This window comes from Pelodiscus sinensis, chromosome 12 (assembly GCF_052426305.1).
Source record: "Pelodiscus sinensis isolate ZL-2025 chromosome 12, ASM5242630v1, whole genome shotgun sequence".
Taxonomy (NCBI): domain Eukaryota; kingdom Metazoa; phylum Chordata; order Testudines; family Trionychidae; genus Pelodiscus; species Pelodiscus sinensis.
The window spans coordinates 51,430,933-51,457,607 of record NC_143063.1 but is presented as its reverse complement, the minus strand read 5'-3'; the positions used below and the strand labels follow the sequence as shown (position 1 = coordinate 51,457,607).

General features: G+C 58.5%; 1 protein-coding gene across 4 annotated transcripts in view; it reads right to left on the bottom strand.

Annotated features, from left to right (window-relative positions):
* ZFHX3 (zinc finger homeobox 3) overlaps positions 1 to 26,675 on the bottom strand; it is an 866,714-nt gene that overhangs the window by 109,993 nt on the left and 730,046 nt on the right. For all 4 annotated transcript variants that reach the window (XM_075939759.2, XM_075939762.2, XM_089781574.1 and 1 more), the window contains one exon: positions 3,840 to 4,071. In XM_075939759.2, the coding sequence (XP_075795874.2) occupies positions 3,840 to 4,071 (232 nt within the window). The remainder of the gene's footprint in view (positions 1 to 3,839; positions 4,072 to 26,675) is intronic.

Genomic DNA, 26,675 nt, shown 5'->3' with positions numbered 1-26,675 from the left:
AAAGATCTGAGTCACCTCCGCGAGAACGCCAGTGAGATGAACTCTGGGGGGATGAACACACCCAGCAAGACAGGGCAGAGGGAAGCGAGGTCCAGAGGGAAGGCAGACAACCTTCCAGGCAGTGCACGGCCGGCGCACGACGCAAACACGTCTGTGTCTGTGAAGGGAGCACTGACTCCAACCTGGGCAAGGGGGCTGAGAGATACACCTCAGGCTGCGCGAGCTGGTGGCTGGATGCCTGCCTTCCGGCCTGCCCATGCCAAGCACAGGGAGGCGACGGTACCAGGCCCTCGCCCCACTGGCTGAGCTGGGTATGTGGTTCTCAGGAGGAGGTGGTGGCAGACCCTCAGCCCTGGACTCAGCACAGATGGATCCAGGGGCCATTCTGAGAAGTGGCCCCGCAGCACTATGGGGGCCCGATTTCAACAGGTCAGACCAGGGACCATGGTCCCATTCGTGCCAGGCACAGACACATTATGGTGCATGAGTCTCCAGAGCGGTGCTGGCCAGCCATTGCCAGACAGGGCTGAGGCCGGCCGCAGGCTGCCACTGGCTGTGTAGATGGAGCTTGCAGTCTGTTCCGTTTCAGCCCCTCGGACTGTCTCCTTCCTGCTGAAATACCTCCGGTCCCGTCTGCTGCGGGCCAGCGCCTGCACGCCGGGGCTCTGCAGACTAGGAAGGACGGGGCTACGGAGCCCATGCCGCTGCGTCTACGGGGCGTCTGTTAGTGCCGGAGCAGGTGCCGAGACTGCTGCCCTGGCTGTGCCGACCGCCAGGCTGGGCAATCTCCTCCAGCCGGGAGGTGGGGGTGGCGGCACTGGAAGTGGGCTTGGCAGGAGAGCTAAAGCACCAGCCCCAGCCAGGGTCCCTCTGCGCGGTCACGCAGAGAACGGGGCGTGGTCCAGCACGCACCTGGTGCCCTCTGGGGCAGCCCGCGAGCGAAGGCAGGCAAGATTATCGAGGCTCCACTCCGGTTCTGCACCTCCTCAGCCACGCGCCAGCTCGGCTGCTTTATTCCGCTGGGGGCCCGACAGCCTGGCACGCCCCTGGAGTCCCACGCATGCACTTCTCTCAAGGGCGGCTGGGACGGTCCTTGCAACTGAGCCCGGAGCATTGAGCTGCCCCGCAAAAGGGGCTGGCTCCTCCTCTGCAGCTTTCTTAGGTAAAGAGATTCCCCTGCATGTTTCCAGCGAGAGACCCAGAGCCATTAGGAACGGCTGTTGGGGCTTTGCAGGGCCCCGGATAGGAGTGAGAGCAGGGGTGAAAGGAGGATCCCGGAGCACTGCAGAAGGGCTAATGTAGTGCAGGGGCGGGGCGGGGCGAGCTGGGTGGGAAGCCACTAGAGCGGTGCAGGAAGCCTTCCGTTGGCGGGACCCTGGAGGCTGAAGGGGTGACCATGAGCAGCCAGCCTGGAGTTACTAACAGCAAATCCTGCCAGACCAGCTTGATTTCGCCCTTTGGCAGGCTGCCTCCTTTGGTAGCGAGGGAACGTGCTGGACCTCCGCACCACTCCCCACCCATGGCACGCTGACGGTAAGCTGGCGAAGCGTGGCTTGGGGGAACTACCGCCAGGCGGATACCCACTGGAGAATGACCACAAAGAGTAACTACTGCCGGGGGGAGAGCTCACGCTCTGTTGCGAACAACGCAGAGGCAATGGCAGGCTGCACGAGCCGCGCACAGCATGCATAGCGCCGCTCTGTGTGGCACTGGCCAGGCCTCAGCTGGAGAACCGGGTGCGTGTCAGCCACCGCTGGATGGAACGGATGGCGAGGAACCAGAAAGGAGCCAGGTGCGGGTGGGGTCACTTGGGCGTGGCTCTCGACTGTGCCCCGGACACGAAAAGGGTTCCCCACCCCGGGGTAGCTGGGAAAAGGGGAGAGGAAGCGGGGCCATGATATTCCAATATTTGAGAAGCTGTCATCAGAAGGCGGGAAGTTGTGCTCTTGCCACAGAAGACAGGACTAGAGGCAATGGGCTGAGCACAGCCCAGCAGAGTCAGCTGGAGTCTCGTGAAAACTTCCTGCCAGCAGAGCAGGAGAACGGGACAGAGCGAAGGGAGGCTGCGCAAGCTGCGCCACTGGAGGTGGTTGGCACACAACACGGCCAGCCCCCTGGCCGGGGTTACACTAGACAGGCCCTTGTGGCCCCTGCAAGCCCCACGGCTCAAGGATTCTACCACCGCTGACGCTTTATCACGGGAAGATTCTCCCCCGAGGCCTGCAAGGTTTTTAGGTAAATACGTGTGGAAAAAAGACAAGTTTGGAGCTCTCTAAAATCCTTTCCTTCTCCGCTACCAGGTTACACTTCCGTAGAACCCAGGCTGTGCTAATCCTAACAGGTCCCCAGCAGCCATAGGGTCTTCCAGGAAACAGGTAAGTCCTGAAAGTCTAAAGAGAAAACCAAAGACAAATGTGGAGAAAAGAGGCTTCCAAGCCTTTACACAGCCCAGAGGACCCAGGCCTCGCATGCTGCAGAACACACAGAGCTGCGCGACTAGTCCATACACTGCACTGGGAATTCAAAAGGTCTTCTCCGGCGGAACCCAAATCTGTTGCTACACCACCTCCTCCCGCCATAAAGGAAAGCCAAGGAGCTGACGCCACTAATGCAGCCCCAGGGGAAAGCGGGGGAGTCACTGGATAGATACCCTCCTCTCAGCCTCCACAAAGCCCCTGAGCCTGCAGGCCAGTTCCTGGGTATTTTCAGGCATTTCCATTCCTCTTTGATCAACAGGCACATCAGCAACCAAACCCTCCAGCCACCCACACATCCCTAAGAGCTCCTTTTGTACTGCCCAGAGAGCGCAAGTGCTCAAGCAGACGTTCCTGGCTGCACCGAGATCAGCTTCCGGCCTGTCCCCAGAAGAGGGCTGCTCGGGGATCTGCTGACAGGCACGTTCATTTCTTTGTTTACCAAAAACGCTAATTAGCCCAAACCAAACCTTCGGTGGGGAAGGCGGCTCAGCTCCAGGAGGGAGTTTCCAGTCAAAAGCAGAGCGAGAGAAACAGCCCGTAAGGCCAGCGGCCAGCACACTCGCTTGGGATGCGGGAGAGCCCCAACCCTGCCTGAGTCAGGCAGAGTGGGCACGCTGGCCAGGGTCTCCACAACACCGGTTACTGCCTATCGGCTCTTGTGGGGCAGAAAGGGCCACTCATGCTCCGAGTTTTGCACGGTCTTGATTTCATTCCAACACAGAACAACAAAGGTCCAAATCACAACAAGCTTTCGTGAAGTCCAATTCCGCTCTCGCCAACCTGCCGACCCCTCCTTTGGCTCCCTGTCACGGGCTCACACAAGCACCACTCTTCCACGCACCCTCGCACGTGGGACGGTCCTTCCGAGCCTGTCTACAGGCGCACCCGCTCCTGAGCCAGCCCGGGCCAATCCGCCAACGGGCACAGGGCAGCAAGGCAGATACCCACCTGTCCAAGGTGGCGACTGGAGTTTGTCCCTCGCCCCCGGTGCCCCCAGTTAGATCAGGCCCTAGGCACGTACTTCGCCTGTTCCACTAGCCCCCTAGGGAAGCCCACGGACACCTCACCAACCTGGAATTCAGGGGCACTCACGTCGGCACGGGGGGGCCTGCACTGCAAGCTCTCTGAGGCAGGGGTTATATTTTCTGATATCCCGGTACCGCTCCCAGCACAACGGGCCCCTGCCCCTGCCTGGGGCTTACACGCCTACTGCAAGGAACACGAATGGTCACCGTGAAAGAGGAAGCCAGACCGTGGCAAGGGCCTGCTGGAGCTGGCTGAGAAACTGCGGATCCTGCGAGTCCCCAGGGCCCCATCCGAACACGCGCCAGCCAACAGCAATAGCCAGGAAGTGCCACTCACCGGCGTCAGCAGCTGGGCACTTGCGGATGGTGAAGATCTGACCCAGGTCCTCCTCTTCCTCGGGCAGGCCCTTCTGCAGGCGCTGCAACTTGCGCAGGCTCTCGCTGCGCTGGTGCTTCATGGAGCGCACGTGCTGCAGGAGGTTCAGCTTGGCCTTGGTGGAGTAGTTGCAGAGGACACAGTGGTAATAGCAGCTCTCGCCCTCAAGCCCGCTCTCGTGGTGCTGAAGGTGCTGGAAGAACAAGGCAGAGGCGCGAGCGCCGGAGTTAGAAGAGGCTCCACTGCGGCCTGCAGGGGCTGCCGCCCCCCATGCTGACGAAAGCCGGGCGCGAGGCCTTCCCCTGGGGCCGGCACGGGGAGGCAGCAGGGAGCGGGGCTGCGCTGCCCGTGGGCAGAGGGGCGACTGGGGGCACGGGACTGTTTTGTTTGATTAAGGGCTGCCACGTGCTCAGGCCCACCCCAAGAGCCTGTCGGCGGCCAGCACAGACCGGACACCGCGGCTGCACCACAGGACTACAGGGGCCAGCGACTCCTCCTTGAAAGGAGTGGGCCTGCTGACCCCCCTGCCTTGCAGCCCTGGCGCTGAGCCACAGAAAGGCGCCTTTTGGCGCTGGGGGGGGGCGCTGTCCCAGCGACCACGGCAGCACAGGGCAAGCCCCGGATTCCACAGCCCCCGAATCCCACCGAAACCGTTTGTGCCAGCCCCACACTTACAACTGATCACAGGACCCCGGGGCGGGCAGAGACCTCGGGAGCCATCAAGTCCAGCCCCTGCCCAACGCAGGACCAGCCCCACTCAATCAGCCCAGCCAGGGCTTTGTCCAGCTGGGACTGAAACACCCCTAGGGATGGAGACTCCACCCCTCCCCAGGGAAGCCAGCCCAGGGCTTCCCCACCCTCCTAGGGAAAGAGTTTTTCCTAATATCCGACCTAGACCCCCTCCACTGCAACTTGAGCCCATTGCTCCTTGTTCTGCCATCGGCCACCACTGAGAACAGCCTCTTTCCATCCTCTTTGAACCCCCTTCAGGAAGTTGCAGGCTGCTCTCAAATCCCCCCTCACTCTTCTCTTCTGCAGACTGAACAAGCCTTATTCCACCAGCGTCTCCTCGTAGGTCATGTGCTCCAGCCCCCTCATCATTTGTGTTGCCTCCACTGGACCCTCTCCAATGCGTCCACATCCTTCCTGTATTGGGGGACCCAGAACTGGATACAATACTCCAGGCGTGGCCTCCCCAGAGCCGAATAAAGGGGAATAATCACTTGTCCGGATCTACTAGCAATGTTACTCCGAATGCACCTCAAGATGCCATTAGCCCTTTTGGCTACAAGGGCGACTGTTGACTCATCTCCAGCTTCTCACCCACTGGAATCCCCAGGGCCTTTTCTGTAGAACTGCTGCTTAACCAGTCGGTCCCCGGCCTGTAGCAGAGCTGATCATCAGGGTTAACCCTGCAATAACTCACTGCTTGCTGCCGCCCCTAGGGTGTACTAACTCAGCGTGCTGACCCCCCTCCAAGGGAAAGAGAGCCACCATCACACCCCTCCCTGCAGATACCAAGTGCTTCCCTCCCTCCTCCGCTGCACAGGGGTGTCCGGGGGTGAGAGCTGGGACCCAGGCCCCACAGGACTGAGAGTCGAATGGCTGAAGCGGACTGGCCAGAACACACAACCTTGCAGGCTGATGGGGCCCATGCGCATTGTGTGCCCGTGCGCCTCCCCAAGTGTCATCACTGCAAGGCACTGAAGTCTTGCAGACGGCTACCAACAGTAGGGGTTGGGGCTGGGGCTGTGCCAATGGCGGGGGGGGGGGGGGGTAAATGATGCAGACAGTTGAAATCCATGAATCTGCCCACGCTTGGGCACGTTAAGAGAACTTCCCACGTTTTGCGTCCAGGGAAAGGAGTCAGGGAGATAAGCAGGAGCCAAAACAGCAACGCTGGACATCAAGCCTGTTCACCGAACAAAAGGGTCAAGCCCAATGAGGAAAGGTCGAGAGAACAGGGGCTAGGAGGGGAGGCTGAAAGAACTGGGCTTGTTTTGTTCAGAAAAGAGAAGACTGAGGGGACATGAGAGCAGCTTTCAGGTTCTAAAAGGGGGTCACAAGGAGGAGGGAGAAAAATGGTTCCCCTTGGCCTCTGAGGACAGGACAAGCAGCAATGGGCTTAAACTGCAGCAAGGGAGGCTTAGGTTGGACAGGAGGAAAAACTGCCTGCCTGTCAGGGGGATTAAGCACTGGCATAAGTTGCCTGGGGGGCTGTGGAATCCCCATCACTGGGGATATTGAAGAGCAGGCTGGACAGACACCTGTCAGGGGTCATCTAGATCAGGGCTACTCAATTTTGGAAGCTCCAGGAGCTACAAGGATACTCATAGCACATGCCAAGAGCTGCAACTTACGTGTGGTTGCATATACATGCAAATATATGCAAATACAGGCAGTCCCCGGGTTACATGGATCCGACTTACATCGGATCCCTACTTACAAACGGGGTGAGGCAACCCCGCACTAGCTGCTTTCCCCCAGCAGACCAGGGAGACGCAAAGCTAGCGCCCCCCCCCCCCCCCCCCCCCCCAGCAGACCAGGGAGACGCAGAGCAGCTTTTCTCAGCAGACACCTCAGCTTGAGAATAAAGGACAGAGGGAAGTGAGGTGTGGGAGAATAAAACTGAGCTCTGGAGAAATGTTTGGCTAGAGTTTCCCCTACAATATGTACCAGTTCCGACTTACATACAAATTCAACTTAAGAACAAACCTACAGTCCCTATCTTGTACGTAACCCGGGGACTGCCTGTAGCTTCTTTCACACTGACAGGCATGAATACAAAGATTAAGTCAAGATTGCACAACACACAGGCCCCATTTAAGTCAGTTCTGTTGCTATTAATAAAATGCAACATTGACCCCATTTCCACCCTTATGACAGCACTTCTACTGACAGTCCAGGAATTGAACTGCTAAACGCATCTCAACAGAAGACCAGTATAGTGACTTGCAGTTGTGGAGCATGTTCCCAGTGGAGGTGTGTTCAATGGATCCCACACTCAGGCCGTGTGCTGAGCCCCATGTAAACCCAAACTGCACTGCGGGCTGCAAACAAACGGGTCGTGGGCTGCATGTGGCCCACAGGCCACAAGTTGAGTAGCCCTGGTCTAGACCCTAGACACATTGGAGGATTGGGCCAAAAGAAATCTGAGGGGGTCCAACAAGGACGAGTGCAGAGTCCTGCCCTTGGGACGAAGAATCCCAGGCATTGGTACAGGCTGGGGACCGACTGGCTAAGCAGCAGTTCTGCAGAAAAGGCCCTGGGGGTTACAGTGGATGAGAAGCTGGATATGAGTCAACAGGCACCCTTGTAGCCAAGAGGGCCAATGGCATATTAAGATGCATTAGGAGGACCATTGCCAGCAGATCTAGGGAAGTCATTATTCCCCTGTATTCGGCTCTGGTGAGGCCACCTCTGGAGTATTGTGTCCAGTTCTGGGCCCCCACTATAGAAAGGATGTGGACGCATTGGAGAGGGTCCAGCGGAGGGCAACCAAAAGGATTAAGGGGCTGGAGCATATGACCTACGAGGAGAGGCTGAGGGGTTTGGGCTTGTTTAGTCTGCAGAAGAGAAGAGTGAGGGGGGATTTGAGAGCAGCCTTCATCTCCCTGAAGGGAGGTTCCAAAGAGGCTGGAGAGAGGCTGTTCTCAGTGGTGACAGATGGCAGAACAAGGAGCAATGGGCTCAAGTTACAGTGGGGGAGGTCTAGGTTGGATATTAGGAAAAACTTTTTCCCTAGGCAGGTAGGAAGCACTGGGATGGGTTCCCCAGGGAGGGGGTGGAATCTCCATCCCTGGAGGTGTTTAAGTCTCGGCTTGACAAAGCCCTGGCTGGGATGATTGAGTTGGGGTTGGTCCTGCTTTGAGTAGAGAGCTGGACTCATTGACATCTGAGGTCTCTGCCAGCCTTGGAATTCTAAGATGGTGCGTGGTCCTGCCGTGAGGGCAGGGGACTGGACTCGATGACCTCTCGAGGGCCCTTCCACTTCGAGTGTTCTGAGTCTAGAATTAAAAATAGTTTGCAACCTAGACATGGCATTTGGCAAGATTCTCACTCAATAAAACTACTGCAGGAAGGAAATCAGAAAGGGAGCTCCGATCTGCTGCCCAACAGACACAGTTGCGTCTTATAAATGCTCAACTAAAGAAAAGGTTACTTACCTTGGAACTGTTGTTCTTCGAGATGTGTTGCTCATGTCCATTCCAATCCAGGGTGTGCACAGAGTTCCGGAGTCTTTTTCCCCTAGCAGTATCAGTAGGGCCAGCATGGGGAGCCCCCTGGAATGGTGCCGGCATAACAGTGCATATATACCCCTGCTGGCCCCTCACCTCCTCAGTTCCTTCTTGCGTAATGGCTCTGACAAAGGGGAGGTGGGTGGGATTGGAATGGACATGAGCAACACATCTTGAAGAACAACAGTTACAAGGTGAGTAACCTTTTCTTCTTCTTCGAGTGGTAGCTCATGCCCATTCCAATCAGGTGATTCTCAAACCATATCCCTGGTGGTGGGGTCGGAGAATAACAGTGTTTATTTGTCCACAGATTTTAACACCGCCCTGCCCACTGATGCATCTTCCTTGGCGTGCTGCGTAATCGCATAGTGTTTTGAAAAGGTATGGACTGAGGACCATGTGGCTGCCCTACACATATCAACAATCGGCACCTGAGCCAAGAATGCCGCTGACCCCACCTGTGCCCTTGTGGAGTGTGCCGTTATTGGGGGGTGTCCTTACCCGCCCCTTGGTAGCATTCTCTAATGCTGGAGTTAATCCACGATGACAGGCACTGGGCCGAAATAGGGGATCCTTTCATTCTTTCCGCGATGGAAATAAAAAGCTGTACCGATATACGAAAGTCTTTTGTCCATTCAATGTAAAAAGCTCCTCCTCACATCAAGGCAGTGCAAATTCTGCTCTCTAGCCAACGAATGAGGCTTAGGGAAAAACACGGGTAGGAAAATGTCCTGGGATGTAGGGAAGTGGGAAACTACTTTGGGAAGGAAAGCCGGGTGAGGTGGCAGTGAGACTTTATCTTTGAAGAAGACCGTATATAGTGGCTCTGAGGTCAGCACCTGGAGCTCTGATACTTTTCTAGCCAAGGTTATCGCTACACAGAACGCTTCCTTCCTCGATAGGTGCTTTAACGAACAAGTGGCTAGAGACTCGAATGGTGGTCACACGAGCCCCTTAAGGACCACACTGAGGTCCCACGGCGGAACCGGGGAGCGTGTGTATGGCAATAGTCTGTCAACCCCTCTCAGAAACCTCTTAACCATGTGGTTGGTGAAAACTGACCTCCCGCCCTCACCGTGGTGAAAGGCCGTGATTGCTGCGAGGTAGACCCTCGGAGGAAGCAGCAAGGCCCTGACTCCTGAGGTATAATATCAGCGGGATACCGGCCGTGGTTGGTTCAATTCCCCTTCTCAGTGACCATGCAGTGAATTTCCTCCATTTGGCTTCAGATAGGGCCCTTGTGGATGGTTTCCTACTTTCCAGTAACACTCTCTAGACCTCCGCTGAACAATCCCGTTCTAGTGCGGACAGCCACTCAGGAACCAAGCTGTGAGATGGAGGGCTGTCAGGTTGGCATGGCATAAGGTTCCTTGCCCCAGGCCCTGCGTGATCAGGTTCGGGACTAGAGGCAGGTGTACTGACAACTCCCGCAGGGTGGAGAACCAGTGTTGCCTCGGCCACATTGGCGCTATCATAGTCACCTTTGCCTTGAATCGTCTGACCCTGAGGAGGGTGTCCTGTATCAGTGGAAAGGGAGGGAATGTGTACAGGAGCTGGAGTGGCCAGTGTTTGTGGAGAGCGTCACCTATGGACCCCACGCCCTGGCCCATTGGAGAGCAGAAGTTCTGGCACTGGCCGTTGGTCCTGGATGCGAAAAGGTCCAGAAGGGGATAGCCCCAGTTTTGGAAGACTTCCTCTAGAACATCCCTTCTGATCATCCACTCGTGGACTTGAAAGGATCGACTGAGTTTTTCTGCTAGAGTGTTGCTGGATCCGGGGAGGTAAGTTGCTTGCAGATGGATACCCCTGAAAATACAGGTCTCCCATAGCCACAAGGCCTCTCTGCTCAGGGGGGAGGATCGGGTGCCCCCCTGCCTGTTTATATAGAACAGGGCCATGGTGTTGTCGGTCAGAACTTCCACTACCCTGTTCTCCAGGTAGGGCAGGAAGGCTTGGCATGCTAATCTGACAGCCCTGAGCTCTTTTACATTTATGTGCAATCTCTACTCTGGTGACCATAACCTCTGCATCCGGAGAGTCCCTAGGTGGTCTCCCCAGCCGGCATCCGATGCATCTGTCACCACTTGCACTGACGAGGCTTGTTTGGTGAAAGGCACCCCTGCACACACTACGTCCTCTTGCATCCACCAGGCCAGGGATTGCAGAACCCCTTCTGGGATCATGACTACCATGTCCAGTGAGTACTGTGGACAGAGTGAAGCCAATCCTGCAGCGGGCAAAGCCTGAATCTGGCATGTGTCACCACGTATGTGCAGGTCGCCATGTGACCCAGAAGTCGCATGCAGTTGTGGGCCATAGTTATGGGTGATTTGTGGAGGTCCATGATCATCAATCGCAAGGTCTGAAATCTGTGATTGGGTAGGGAAGCCGTCTCCGATGTGGAGTCTAGATGGGCTCCCACAAACTCTATTATTTGAGTAGGTATTGCAGTGGATTTTTCTTCATTTATTATGAGGCCCAATTCGAGGAACAGACTTCTGGCATTTGTGATGTGCCCCATCACTTGCTCTCGGGAGGATTCGCATATCAGCCAGTCGTCCAGATAAGGAAAGACATGTATTCCCTGGAGCCTTATAAAAACCACGACCGGTGTCATGCATTTTGTAAATACCCTCGGTGCTGAGAACAGGCCAAAAAGCAGTGCTGAGAACCGGAAATGTTCCATGCCCACCACAAATCTCAGGAATCTTCCGTGCGCAGGTGCAATGGTGATATGGAAGTAGGCATCTTTCAAGTCAAGGGCAGCGTACCAATCCCCCTTTAGGGAAGGGATAATTGAGGATAGGGTGAGCATTCTGAATTTCGTTTTCTTTACGAAAGCATTTAGAGCTCTCTGGTCTAGAATGGGACAGAGACCTCCCTTTGCCTTTGAGATTAGGAAATATCTGGAATAGAAGCCCTTGCCTCTGAACTCCGGAGGGACTGGTTCCACTGCTCCTTGGTGTAGAAGTTTTGTTACCTCTTGTGTGAGCAGGATTCGTGAGATGGGTCCCTGAAGAGGGACGGGTAGGGAAAGGGGGCAGAGGTAGGAGTAGCCGTAAAGGGGATATAGTATCCCTTCGCTACCTGGCTCAGGACCCATTAGTCCGAAGTTATACTTGACCAGGCCTGGTACAAACGGGAGAGGCATGGGAAAGGCAGAAAACGAAAAGGAGTTGGAGTGGTACGCTGTCCTCGACCGTGCCTTCAAAACGATGGCTTAGCCTGGTGACCCTGAGACGTGATCGGTCCCCTGTTGTGCTCGGACCTGGAAGCCCATCACCTGCCTCGGGGTTGGTTATGGCGACCGTTCCCACGGCCCCTTCTCCTCCCCCTATCTATAGTAAAGCCCAAAGGAAGGGCCTCGAACCCGGTCTAGGGTTTAGTGGTCTCCTTACAGGCCCGGGCGTATAAATCCCAGGGACTTTAGGGTCGCTATCAAGTCCTTCAGGCTGTGCAGCTTAGAGTCCGTTTGTTTGGAGAAAAGTCTCCCCTCCTTCGAAAGGGAGGTCGTCTTACAATGTGGTTTGCACTTCAGGGGGAATGCCCGACACCAGCAACCACGCGTTTCTCCTCATTACAACGGCAGTAGCCATTATCCTGGCCACTGAGTCTGCAGAATCGAGGGCCGCCTGTTAGGTCGCATGGGCCACCGTTTTGCCTTCTTCAGTCAAGGCCGCAAACTCCTGGAGGGACTCCTGTGGAAGGCAGTCCTTGAATTTGTCCATGGCCGACCACGTATTAAAAGTGTACCGCCCCAGCATGGCCTGCTGGTTCGCAATACGCAGTTGCAATCCCCCGGTGGCATAGGTTTTCCTGCCCAACAGGTCCAACTTCTTGGGCTCTTTTGCCTTGGGAGTAGGACCCGGTGGACCCTGGCGTTCCCTCTGTCCCGCTGGGACCCTATAGAACCCAGGGGAGGGTGTGATGAAAGGTATTCATTGCCCATTTGGGGGAAAAAATGCCTCTCCACTCCTTTCTGTGTGAGAGGAATGGAGGTAGGAGTCAATCACAATGTCTTTGACATTTTCTCTACTGTCCTGTTACAAGGCAGCGCCACCCTCCCCGGGGCGCTGGGGGAGAGGATGTCCACCATTGGATCTGTGTCTTGTTGGACTTCCTCTACCTTCACTGCCAGGTTCGTAGTCAGCCTCCTCAACAGCTCCTGATGTGCTCTCGCGTCCATCGACAGGAGCGAGGGGGCTGGATCTCCAAGGGCATCATCAGGGGACGATGACAATGAGTCCCTCAAGATGGGGTCAACCCCCATCGACTTGTCACGGTGGCTTGCCTGTACAGATGTCAGCTCCTACATGGTGGACTGGTGGGCAACCCCAACGTCACTCATGTCACCTGCTTCAGTTGGACTAGAAGTAGACGCCGTTGTCGACTTTTCCACTTCCAATGCTGGGGCACGATGAAGCGGTGTTGCCGATAGAGGGGACCCTCGTCTCAAGGATCCCAACACTGATACCATCAGGGGTAGGCCGTGGGCCTGATGGTATGCCCAAGGAGTCCAGATGGGCCATTGCTGCGGTGGCCAAGCGTACATTTGAGGCCTTGTCTCTTGCGAGGTTCTGTGATGGGATCGTGAGTAGTGTCTGGACCTTGACCTATAGGAAGCCGTGCCCCATCTTAAGGGCTCCGCTTCCGACTTGGATGAATAATCCGAGGCAGACCATGGTAGGGCAGACCTCTACTCTCTCTCTGGTGTTGAGCAATCGCCCCTTGGTTTCCCACGAAATGTCATGGGTGATGCCGGAGGCAATATGGTCTGTGCCAACATCCCATATGCAGGTACCGTAGCTTGCGCGCTCGGAGCCAGAGGTGCCGGATGAGGCGGTACATTAGCTGCTCGCAACGCCGTCCACATGGTGGATAACAGCAACATCAAGGGCTGCGTCAGTAGTGAGAAAACTGGCGCCGGCAGTACCGAGGACAGTGCATGACTCAGCGCCGGGGTCGCTATGGGTGTGGGAATCGGGAAGAGCATGGGGGTTGGTACCGGTGCCTCTGATGGTGCCGGTGCCAGTGCCCTTGTTGCTACCGGTGCCACTGTTGGCGCTGGGCACTATACAGGGTACGGTACCGGGTACAATACGGGGTACGGTGCCGGCTGAGCAATGTCCTGGAGTCCGGGGGTGGGAGTCCCAAGACACACAGGCGGTGGCGGTACCAGGAACAGGGAAGGTGCCACGGTTGAGGTCAGCACCATAATATTAGGTCTCCAATGCCCGGTCAGGGTGACCGGTACCAGGGTGGTGAGGCGTCGTGGGTCCAGTACCATGGGCAACAGCGGCTCCCGAGTGGTCATTGCTATAAGGTCCCGAGCCACATCAAAAGTTTCCGGGGTCGAGGGTCTCAGTTCTGGGAGCAGTCCTTCAGCTTCTCCCCTCAAGGGACAGCGAGTATGGCCCGACTCCTTACGTGGCTCCCTAGGAGTCCTTAGAGCGCACTTTCTGGCCCCTCTTTTCCGGGGATCTGCCTTTGGCATCCTTTGGGCTCCTCTGTACCGGGGAGTAGGATCGGTGCTGCGAAGCCTTGGTCTTATGCTTCACTGAAGCCAGAGCGCCCTCTGTGACCGAGGAGTGGGTGCCCCACACTGACTGAGGCCCCTCTGGTGCTGGCGGTTGCAAAGAAGACTCCATGAAGAGCCTCTTCAGTTTGGCGTCTCTTTCTCTCCTGGTCCTAGGCTTGAACCCCCTACAGAGTTTACAAATCTGTGTGGAGTGTGTCTCCCCCAAGCGCCTTAGGCAGGAGTCATGGGGGTCGCCAACAGGCTTAGGCTTAAGGCAGGACGTGTACTGCTTAAAGCCGTGGGGCCCTGGCATCCCCTCCCCGGCCAGGAGAGGAGTAGGGGATAACAGTCCCCCTTATAACCAACTTGGAACCAAACTATTTACACTATAAACTAAAAACGACCAGAAACGTAACTAATTACACAAAGCGAGGGGTAGACTGATCGTCTAGAGCGCTCCAGCTACCGTCACAGGGTGAGGGGCCACCAGGGGTATATATGCACCCATATGCCGGCACCACTCCAGGGCGCTCCCCCTGCTGGCCCTACGGATACTGCCAGGGGAAAAAGGCCCCGGAACCCCGTGCACACGGCGCACACACACCCGACTGGAATGGACACGAGCAAGCACTCGAAGAAGAACCAACCATTAAAGAGAAGCAGCCCATGAATGCAGCAAGCCCCGCCGCAGGGAGGCCGGAAGAGCCCACGGGAGCAGAGGTGCAGAGCGGAGCAGCGCATGGCACAGTTCTGTTTGTAAAGAGAAGGCTTCGTGCCTGCCACGCCAGGTTTCATCCCCTTGGAATCACACACACGTAGCAGGATGACCCAGAAGGAGGCAGGGACAGAGAAGTGCACTAGCAACAACCTCCTTCTCTAATCACTGAGCCAGCTACAGGAAAGCAGCTTCCCTCCCTCCCAACCGAGCGCGTGCAGGACAGCGACCCCCTTGTGCAGCCAGCGAAGCCAGCGAAGCCAGGTCTCAGACCCCGAGTCACTGGGGAAAGGAGCGAATGCTATTTCCCGCAGTGCTGCGACTCCCCAGGCTGGCGCACAGAGCCCGGCGAGACAGCCAGGCACGAATTGGTGCGCTCAGTGGCCGGGAGGGCCCAGCCCAGCCCACTGCGCGTCTCCGTCTGAGTAGTCGGACTGCTGCCTCCACTGCCGGGCGCCGCTTCCCCTGCTAAGGTCAGCAGTGACAGTAGGGCAAAGGCCAAGGAAGAATCCCAGGCCAAGCCATTTGGGGCTTGCCCGCTCGGGCATTCAGCAGTAAGCCAAGTCCTCCCCACTCCCCCGCGCGGTCCTGCCCCACGAGCCTCCATTCGCAGCACACAGCCCCTCTGCCCCACACCCCGCAGCACACGGCCCCTCGGCCCCGCGCCCTGCAGCACACGGCCCCTCGGCCCCGCGCCCTGCAGCACACGGCCCCTCTGTCCCGCGCCCTGCAGCACACGGCCCCTCTGTCCCGCGCCCCGCAGCACACAGCCCCTCGGCCCCGCGCCCCACAGCACACGGCCCCTCGGCCCCGCGCCCCACAGCACACGGCCCCTCGGCCCCGCGCCCCGCAGCACACGTCCCCTCTGCCCCGCGCCCTGCAGCACACGTCCCCTCTGCCCTGCGCCCTGCAGCACACGTCCCCTCTGCCCTGCGCCCTGCAGCACACGGCCTACTCCCCACAGCACACAGCCCCTCTGCCCCGCGCCCTGCAGCACACGTCCCCTCTGCCCCGCGCCCTGCAGCACATGGCCTACTCCCCACAGCACACGCCCCCTCTGCCCCGCGCCCTGCAGCACACGGCCTACTCCCCACAGCACACGCCCCCTCTGCCCCGCGCCCTGCAGCACACTGCCTACTCCCCACAGCACACGGCCCCTCGGCTCCGCGCCCTGCAGCACACTGCCTACTCCCCGCAGCACACGCCCCCTCGGCCCCACGCCCTGCAGCACACGGCCTACTCCCCGCAGCACACGCCCCCTCTGCCCCGCGCCCTGCAGCACACTGCCTACTCCCCGCAGCACACGCCCCCTCGGCCCCACGCCCTGCAGCACACTGCCTACTCCCCGCAGCACACGCCCCCTCTGCCCCGCGCCCTGCAGCACACGGCCTACTCCCCGCAGCACACGCCCCCTCGGCCCCACGCCCTGCAGCACACTGCCTACTCCCCGCAGCACACGCCCCCTCTGCCCTGCGCCCTGCAGCACACTGCCTACTCCCCACAGCACACGCCCCCTCGGCCCCGCGCCCTGCAGCACATGGCCTACTCCCTGCAGCACACGCCCCCTCTGCCCCGCGCCCTGCAGCACACGGCCTACTCCCCGCAGCACACGCCCCCTCTGCCCTGCGCCCTGCAGCACACTGCCTACTCCCCGCAGCACACGCCCCCTCTGCCCCGCGCCCTGCAGCACACTGCCTACTCCCCGCAGCACACGCCCCCTCGGCCCCACGCCCTGCAGCACACTGCCTACTCCCCGCAGCACACGCCCCCTCGGCCCCACGCCCTGCAGCACACTGCCTACTCCCCGCAGCACACGCCCCCTCTGCCCTGCGCCCTGCAGCACACTGCCTACTCCCCGCAGCACACGCCCCCTCTGCCCCGCGCCCTGCAGCACACTGCCTACTCCCCGCAGCACACGCCCCCTCTGCCCCGCGCCCTGCAGCACACTGCCTACTCCCCACAGCACACGCCCCCTCTGCCCCGCGCCCTGCAGCACACTGCCTACTCCCTGCAGCACACGCCCCCTCTGCCCTGCGCCCTGCAGCACACTGCCTACTCCCCACAGCACACGCCCCCTCTGCCCCGCGCCCTGCAGCACACTGCCTACTCCCCGCAGCACACGCCCCCTCTGCCCCGCGCCCTGCAGCACACTGCCTACTCCCCGCAGCACACGCCCCCTCGGCCCCACGCCCTGCAGCACACTGCCTACTCCCCGCAGCACACGCCCCCTCTGCCCCGCGCCCTGCAGCACACTGCCTACTCCCCGCAGCACACGCCCCCTCTGCCCCGCGCCCTGCAGCACACTGCCTACTCCCCACAGCACACGGCCCCTCGGCTCTGCGCCCTGCAGCACACTGCCTACTCCCCACAGCACACGCCCCCTCGGCCCCGCGCCCTGCAGCACACTGCCTACTCCCCGCAGCACACGCCCCCTCTGCCCCGCGCCCTGCAGCACACGGCCTACTCCCCGCAGCACACGCCCCCTCGGCCCCGCGCCCTGCAGCACACTGCCTACTCCCCGCAGCACACGCCCCCTCGGCCCCGCGCCCTGCAGCACACGGCCTACTCCCCGCAGCACACGCCCCCTCTGCCCCGCGCCCTGCAGCACACTGCCTACTCCCCGCAGCACACGGCCCCTCGGCTCCGCGCCCTGCAGCACACTGCCTACTCCCCGCAGCACACGGCCCCTCGGCCCCGCGCCCTGCAGCACACTGCCTACTCCCCGCAGCACACGCCCCCTCTGCCCCGCGCCCTGCAGCACACTGCCTACTCCCCGCAGCACACGCCCCCTCTGCCCCGCGCCCTGCAGCACACGGCCTACTCCCCGCAGCACACGCCCCCTCGGCCCCGCGCCCTGCAGCACACGGCCTACTCCCCGCAGCACACGGCCCCTCGGCTCCGCGCCCTGCAGCACACGGCCTACTCCCCGCAGCACACGCCCCCTCTGCCCCGCGCCCTGCAGCACACTGCCTACTCCCCGCAGCACACTGCCTACTCCCCACAGCACACGGCCCCTCGGCCCCGCGCTCTGCAGCACACGGCCTCTTGGCCCTGTACCCGCAGCTTACAGTCCCGCATCCCACAGCACACGGCCCCTCTGGTGCCCTTGGAGAAACCTGCCCGAGCCCCGCCTCTCTCGCGGCACGTGACTCTGCGCCCGTCTGCTCCGCCCTGGCCCAGCCGCTGCCCCACGTGTGCAGCCCAAGCGGAGGAGAGCCTCGGCGGAGATTAGACTGGCGCCTGCCGGGCTCAGCCAGCCCAGGCCTGAGATTCCTGCCCCTGCCCAGGAGCTCCCACTCCCCAGAGGCCACACGTATTTGCTCCCATGAGGGCAGAAGCCTCCCACGTGCTGGTGGCACCAATTTCTAATTCTGGGGCCTCACAGGAGAGGCAGATGCAGCAATTGCCGAACTGGTCCGTCCCGCCCGGTTTCTGCCTCCGGCTGCACCCACTCCAGCCGCTCCAGATGGTGCAAGAAACCCCCAGAAGGCAACTGCGGAAGAAGCGGAGCGTTTACTTCTGGCCCCCAGGCAGAGGCTAGCGCCCACGGCGACACGAAGGGCAGAGCTTCTAGCCGCGCACTGGCCACATTCACAGCCAGCTCTCTGGGGCAGCTTTCCTGACAGGGAGAACTGCTGGGCGCCCGCCGCAGCCGGCCAGGGGGCAGGACGCCCCCTCCCAGAGACCGGCACAAATCTCACGGATTGCCCTGGGGTCGGGGTACATTTGAAACAACTTCAGCAATGTAGCTCCTCGTGCAGCGTCCCTGCCCAGGGAGTCCTGGTCTGAGGCTGTGGGCAGTAGCCAGGGACCTGACCTCGCAGGCCAGCTCACTAACTGCTGCATCCTGCAGCCAAGTCAAAACCCAGCACCGCCCCCGCCCACCAGTCCTGGAGGCACTGCCCCTGGCCTCCCACCCCGAGGAGGAGCCACCCCTGTCCACCTGCCCGCTGAGGAGGCACCGCCCCTGACTGCCCGCCACGGAGGAGTTGCCTCCGCCTGCCTGTCCCGGAGGCACCGCCCCCGCCCTCCCGCCCGCTGCAGAGGCACCGCCCCCGCCCTCCCGCCCGCTGCGGAGGCACCGCCCCCGCCCTCCCGCCCGCTGCGGAGGCACCGCCCCCGCCCTCCCGCCCGCTGCAAAGGCACCGCCCCCGCCCTCCCGCCCGCTGCGGAGGCACCGCCCCCGCCCTCCCGCCCGCTGCGGAGGCACCGCCCCCGCCCTCCCGCCCGCTGCGGAGGCACCGCCCCCGCCCTCCCGCCCGCTGCGGAGGCACCGCCCCCGCCCTCCCGCCCGCTGCAAAGGCACCGCCCCCGCCCTCCCGCCCGCTGCAAAGGCACCGCCCCCGCCCTCCCGCCCGCTGCAAAGGCACCGCCCCCGCCCTCCCGCCCGCTGCGGAGGCACCGCCCCCGCCCTCCCGCCCGCTGCAGAGGCACCGCCCCCGCCCTCCCGCCCGCTGCAAAGGCACCGCCCCCGCCCTCCCGCCCGCTGCGGGGGCACCGCCCCCGTCCTCCCGCCCGCTGCAGAGGCACCGCCCCCGCCCTCCCGCCCGCTGAGGAGGCACCGCCCTCCCGCCCGCTGAGGAGGCACCGCCCCCGCCCTCCCGCCCGCTGCGGAGGCACCGCCCCCGCCCTCCCGCCCGCTGCAGAGGCACCGCCCCCGTCCTCCCGCCCGCTGCAGAGGCACCGCCCCTGCCCTCCCGCCCGCTGCGGAGGCACCGCCCCCGTCCTCCCGCCCGCTGCAGAGGCACCGCCCCCGCCCTCCCGCCCGCTGCGGAGGCACCGCCCCCGCCCTCCCGCCCGCTGCAAAGGCACCGCCCCCGCCCTCCCGCCCGCTGCGGAGGCACCGCCCCCGCCCTCCCGCCCGCTGCGGAGGCACCGCCCCCGTCCTCCCGCCCGCTGCGGAGTCACCGCCACCGCCCCCGCCCTCCCGCCCGCTGCGGAGGCACCGCCCCCGCCCTCCCGCCCGCTGCAGAGGCACCGCCCCCGCCCTCCCGCCCGCTGCAAAGGCACCGCCCCCGCCCTCCCGCCCGCTGCGGGGGCACCGCCCCCGTCCTCCCGCCCGCTGCAGAGGCACCGCCCCCGCCCTCCCGCCCGCTGAGGAGGCACCGCCCTCCCGCCCGCTGAGGAGGCACCGCCCCCGCCCTCCCGCCCGCTGCGGAGGCACCGCCCCCGCCCTCCCGCCCGCTGCAGAGGCACCGCCCCCGTCCTCCCGCCCGCTGCAGAGGCACCGCCCCTGCCCTCCCGCCCGCTGCGGAGGCACCGCCCCCGTCCTCCCGCCCGCTGCAGAGGCACCGCCCCCGCCCTCCCGCCCGCTGCGGAGGCACCGCCCCCGCCCTCCCGCCCGCTGCAAAGGCACCGCCCCCGCCCTCCCGCCCGCTGCGGAGGCACCGCCCCCGCCCTCCTGCCCGCTGCAGAGGCACCGCCCCCGTCCTCCCGCCCGCTGCGGAGTCACCGCCACCGCCCCCGCCCTCCCGCCTGCTGCAGAGGCACCGCCCCTGCCCTCCCACCCACTGCGGAGGCACCGCCCCCGTCCTCCCGCCCGCTGCGGAGGCACCGCCCCTGCCCTCCCGCCACAGAGGAGCCGCCCCCGCCCACCAACTGCGGAGGTGACACATTCCCAGTATTGTGATTTCACTGCAGAACTATACCAGACGAAAGTCATGCACCTGCAATTTTTAGCTGGGGCGTTACTGAAAACGCTGAAACACGCAGATAGATAAGTACAGTTAATGGCCCATCACGGAGCAAAGCTTTCCCCAGATGAGAATTTTTCCCTTACACAAAGCACAAATTTAGAAGACTAAACAAGAAGTTTCATTAGCCGGGAAAAAAGCTGAAGAATCCATTGCTCCCAAGGAAGCTAACCAACTTTGGTCAGAGCATTGATTTCTGTAAGTCTGACGGGGCTGCTAACCCCCCGCCCTCTCACCCCACCTTCCAACAATAGGAAACCACTAACATCTGGTTCTTCACGCATGGAATGCACAATATTGATTCGATTTAGTCAAAGCTCCACTTAAAAGTAGAAACAGGCAGAAGCACATTCTGATAGAAACCATAAGGGTGACAAGTGAAGCTGCCCAGGGGAAGGCGGCCTGTTACCGTACACACACTAACCACACCGCAACACATGCAGCTCGCAACACCTACCCTTACACACAAGTACCACACAACCCCCTGCCGGCCCTGCGGAAGAGGGCAGTGGGGAAGCGTCTCGTGGTGCGGAGCTGTTGAGTCTCCATGAGAGAACATTTCCGAAGCCCTGGAGGAACGACCCCGTCTGCTGCCATCGCTAGCACTGGCCACCGGAACAAGCTCTACACGCTGCTCGCTTTTCAGCGGAGAAAGAAAAGCTAATCAGGAATCGCAAGAAATGAGCCTTTCAGAAACGGGTTTCTATTCTATTCTATTCTATTCCTACGTAAAACATACACCACGATTCTGTCCTCTGCTCAAAAAACAAAGTCCTGCCCAAGCAAGAGAGCCACAAGTAGCAGCAATAGATGCAAGCAGATAGAAGTTCCTAAAACAAACTGTGGAACAACCTCCCCTGTTGTCTCCTTTGGGGGCTGGAAGTCGGATGTTAGATCAAAATGTTCCCCGAGAGTGTGGATGTTATGACACGACGGTTGATGCTGTTAGCTAGCAGTGAGCAATGTAAAAAGTAACGCACCAGGCCGCTAGAAACCCAAGATGAAGAGTTACGGCTACTTCCACCGCAAGCTGCGCGTTCACACGCAAATCACGCCGGCCCGCCCTGGAACTCGAGTCTCAGACAGGAAGACGACGTTGCATAGTGCAGCCCGACAAAGCCAATCGGCTCGGCTGCTCTCTAAGGGCAGGTCTACACATGACAGGCTAAAATCGACCTACGTCCCACAACTCCAGCTCTCCAAAGAACGTGGTCACGCAGCTGCCTAACAAGCCCACACTGTCTCAAGCAGCATGGTCCCATGGGAGCTGCCAGAGCCAGCAGAGAGATGCCTCTCACCAGGCTTGGCAGTGCTACGGCGAGGGGGGAGCATGTACCCAAACCCCTCATCTCCAGACCCACCCTGAATCCCGGATCCCCAGCCTGCAACCCTCTGCCCCCTCCTGCACCTCAAACCCAGCCCCTGAGAGCCTGCATCCTCAGTCAGACCCCTCATCCCCCTCCTACACTTCGAACCCAAGCCCCACCCCCGCCACCAATCGTCCATGTACAAAATGATTTTGTTATGTGCTCCGATACGGGGGTGGTGCTCCGATACGGGGGTGGTGCTCCGATACGGGGGTGGTGCTCCAATACGGGGGTGGTGTGTCACACGATTATCCAGGGTAAAAGGATTGGTGGATTCCTAGAGCACAACTTTAGCTTGTGCACCCTTCCCCCGACTGGCTTGTGTGCTGGGTTTTGGGAACCCACCCCCACCACGTCTGCATCTGCACGTCACCTTGTGGGAGCCTGTGGGCGGAGAGCGCTGCTCCGGCCGAGCCAAGGGCCCCGGCAGAGCCGAGTCCCAACCCAAACACCCCTCCCAGGCTCAGCGGTGGGAACATGCCGGCCACAAGAGTTGCTCACTGTTCCCATTGTCAGACACACGGAGGACTAAAATGTGTTGGGGAAAGTCAGCATGGTTTCTGCAAAGGGAAATCCTGCCCTACTGATGTGCTAGAGTTCTTTGAGGAGCTGGCCAAGGGGGATCCAGTGGCTACAGTATATTTAGATTTCCAGAATGCCTTTGACAAGGTCCCTCACCAAAGGCTCCTAAGTAGAGTAAGTTTTCATGGGAGACGAGGGAAGGTCCTCTCATAGACTGATAACTGGTTAAAAGATGGGAGCAAAAGGGTAGGAATAAATGGTCAGTTTTCCGAGTGGCCAGAGGTAACTAGTGGGTCCCCCAAGGGTCTGTCCTGAGACCCATCCTATTCAACATATTTATATATGATCTGGAGAAAAGAGTAAACAGTGAGGTGGCAAAATCTGCAGATGATACCAAACTGCTCTGATAGTTAAGACCAAAGCAGCCTGTGAAGGGCTTCAAAAAGATCTAAACAAAGTGACTGGGCAACAAAATGGCAAATGAAATTGATTGTTGATAAATGTAAAGTAATGTAAAATAATCCCAACTATACGTACAATATGATGGGGACTAATTTGGCTACAACTACTCAAGAGAGATCTTGGAGTCATTGTGGCTAGTTCTCTAAAAACATCCACTCAGTGCGCAGCGGCCGTCAAAAAAGCAGGCGGCTGGAGCACATGACCTATGAGGAGAGACTGAGGGATTTGGGCTTGTTCAGTCTGCAGAAGAGAAGAGTGAGGGGGGTTTGACAGCAGCCTTCAACTGCCTGAAGGGGGGTTCCAGAGAGGCTGTTCTCAGAGGGGGCAGGTGGCAGAACAAGGAGCAATGGTCTCAAGTTACAGTGGGGAAGGTCTAGGTTGGATATTAGGAAAAACTATTTCCGTAGGAGGGTGGGGAAGCACTGGAATGGGTTCCCTAGGGAAATAGTGGAGTCTCCATCCCTAGAGGTGTTTAAGTCTCGGCTTGACAAAGCCCTGGCTGGGTTGATTTAGTTGGGATTGGTCCTGCTTTGGGCAGGGGGCTGGACTTGATGACTTCCTGAGGCCTCTTCCATCTCTAGGATTCTATGATTTCTCCTGGCATCCATTTCCAGACAAACAGAGGCCAGGGACACCATCCCAGAGCATCCTGGCTAATAGCCATTGATGGACCTAATCTTCATGAATTTATCTTTTTTGAACCCTGTTAAAAACCTGGTCATCACCACATCCTCTGGCAAGGAGTTCCACAGGTCGTCTGTGTGTTGCATGAAGAAAAACTTCCTTTTGTTTGTTTTAAACCTGCAACACCTATTAATTTCATTAGGTGACCCCTAGTTCTTATATTATAGGAACAAGTAAGTAACTTGATTAAGGCCTGGAAAACATGCCTTCTATTGACCAACTCATGGAGCTCAACCATTTCATCTTAGACCGGAGAAGTTTAGGGGGGACTTGATTGGTTTATATACAGTACACTCTATGCTGGAAACAAACACTGATAACAGATGGCTCTTCAAGCTCCCGGAAAGGGAGAACACAAGCCATGGCTGGCAGTCAAAGCTAGACAAACTCATGCGAGAGAGAGACTGCACGTCTGGAACAGTGAGATTAACTAACCATTGGAGCAACTTACAAAGGGCACAGTGGCTTCTCCACCGCTGGCCATTTTCAAGTCAGGCCTGGATACTTCCTCGGAGATCTGCTTGGATTCAGAGAGGAAATAATTTCAGGGAGTTCTTTGGTATGTGCTAGACCACAGGGCAGCCGAGATGATCACAGTGGTTCCTTCTGGTTTTATAATTCATTCATCTCGCTAAGATGCCAAAGTGCATATCTCGAGAGTCTGATGCTAAGGCCGGATATGCAGAATACTGTGACTAGGGATAGGGATCAGAGCCCACAGAAGATCTCAGATGCCTCAAATTTCCCCCTCTCTCACAGCTCAGAGCCATAAGCTGCACTAAATAAATCATATAATCCTTGTACACAAGAATTTGGCTCCCTAATGAAAGTCATGTGGAAGCAGCTGTCTGATGCTGGCCGTTCCAAGTGCTCCATAAAAACCAGAGCTGGCTCAATTCATCTTCCTCTCCTTTCACACCTGCAGCCCTCCTGGAATTTCCTGCAGCCATCTGAGAAGCGGGGGAACTGCGTACAGGGAGAACACATGCGGAACAGGGTGGCTCCCGGCCGTGAGCCCCCTGCTGGGCATGCCTGCCCAGATGTCTGCAGGAACAGGGAAGCGTTTATTTTCACTGCAGCAGGTTCAAAGGAAGAACTTTCTCTCTCCACATTCCTCCCACGTCCTTCATTCACACCGTGCTCACCAGACGGCCAGCCCCTCCTCCCCAGGAGCCCTCTGGCTCCTTGCCCCGACAGCCCTCCAGGCAGGGATTACCAGCTTGCTCCGCACAGCATCAAGGCCAGCCCCTCTGGCCCACACCTGTCTGCAACCTAAGTTCACTGGCTGGTTTTGCATCCAGACAGAGTCTTCACCCTAAGTTTTCTGCCCGAACACGGGGTCTCCCGAGCACTGAATGCATCATGAGGTGCTTAAAGAGAACTTCAGGTCTTTATTCGCCTTTTGACCCTCAAGGTTTATGCTGACAAGTATCAGAGGCAGAAATGTAGCCGTGTTAGTCTGTTGTAGCTGAAGCAAAATGCAGGACAATGTAGCACTTTAAAGACTAACAAGATGGTTTATTAGATGATGAGCTTTCGTGGGTTGTCTCCTATAGACAACCACCTAACCTCAAGATGATTCTTACCAACCACCACAGGACATACCACACTAATACCAACCCTGGTACCTTCCCTTGCAACAAACCCCGTTGCCAGCTTTGTCCACATATTCATTCTGCTGATACCATTATTGGACCTAACCAAGTGAGTTATAAGATCAAGAACACATGTTCCTGCGCATCCAGAAATATAATTTATGCTATCATGTGCCGAAAGTGTCCGTCTGCTATGTACATTGGACAAACATCTCAGACACTTCGCCAAAGGATTAATGCCCACAAAACAGATATCAGACAAGATCACAAAGAAAAAACAGTTTCTTGCCATTTTAACCAGAAAGGACACTCTCTCAATGACTTAACCACCTGCATTCTGCTACAAAGACCTTTTACATCTGCACTTGAAAGGGAATCCTCTGAACTGTCATTCATGTTAAAATTCGACACTTTCCAAAAAGGACTCAACAAACACTTGAACTATCTCACCCATTACCAAGATAGTTTCCCCAATTATCACCTCTAATACCATTAACTCACAAACATCCCACTCTCCCTACCTCTAATATCATCAATTCACAGACACTTACCTTCCTTCCTCCCCCCCCTGCATCCCCCTCCTGTTCTGCAATGTGATTTGTCCTTTGCATATTTGTTCATTTTTTTAATTGTATCCTTTGGTATATATGGTTGTGACTACTTTCTTCCACTATTTGATCTGAGGAAGTGGGTCTGGCCCACGAAAGCTCATCATCTAATAAACCATCTTGTTAGTCTTTAAAGTGCTACATTGTCCTGCATTTTGCTTAAGTATCAGAGGGACAGCCGTGTTAGTCTGAATCTGCAAGAACGACGAGAAGTCCTGTGGCAGCTTATAGACAGATGTACTGGAGCATAAGATTTAGTGGGCAAAGACCCACTTCGTCAGATGCAGAGACCCAGGGCTAGAAACGTCTTTTTCGCCCCCAGTCAAACAGAGTCTGATGAGATCACAGCCCCTGTAGCTGGGACCAAGAAAAATTCAGACATCACAAGGGGCCAACCTGCTCTTGCCAAGAGGCTCGCTGCAGGCCCTTGCTGTCTTTTCCCGCTGAGGAGGATCCTGCCTTTCTTAAATGCTGCTTGGCAGCAACTGGACCCACTGCCAGTCAGCCCCGCCCACGCCGTCACCGAGCAGAGCCCTGTGTCTCTGCACAGCACCTCCAAATCTGCCCTCACCTCTCACGGTTCCTTGAAGAGAGCGTCTCAGAGTCCCACTAAGATCATGTCGTTTGTAAAGCACAAGCCAAAAAACCTCCCCCCGCAAGTTATTCCTCCAGCAAATCGCCTCGAAAAACATCTGCTTGTGATTCTTAAATTGCCAGTGATGGAGGAGGCACAGTGCCCCTCGGTACATTGTTCCAGTGGTTAGTTACTCTCACAGTTAGAAATTGACGCCGTATTTCCAGTCAGAATTTGTCTTGCTTCAATTTCCGGCCACTGGATCATGTCATCCCTTGCTCTGCTGCACTCAACTGCCCACACCAAAAATGTTCCTTGTATAGACCCTTACAGACTCGAGTCAGCACTCGGTCCTCTGTTTGCCAGGGCCGACCCAGCGCTCCCTCGCTACAAGGTGCATTTTCTAGTCTTCTGGTCACTGTCATGGCTCTTTTCAGCACGCTCTCCAATGCATCAACCTCCTTCTGGAACCCTGGGTGCCAGAACAGACCCCACCCAGGTCATACCAGAGCCAAATATGGAGACAAGTAACCTCTCCTCTCCACCTCGGGATTCCTGTTGAGGCTCCCTGGACTGCACTTGCTCTTTTGGCCACAGAGTCACATGGGGAGCTCAGGCTCTGCTGATTACCCACCACAACCCCCAAATCGTTTTCGGGCCCTGCTTCCCAGGGCAGAGTTCCCCCGCTGGCTGGCTGGGCCCACCTCTTTTGTTTCCACGGTATCTCTGCAGCCAGGCTCACCAAGCAATCCCAATCACACCGACTCTGCAGTTACCACTCCTCCACTCTGGCACCTGCGAACGTCTTCAGGGATGATTTT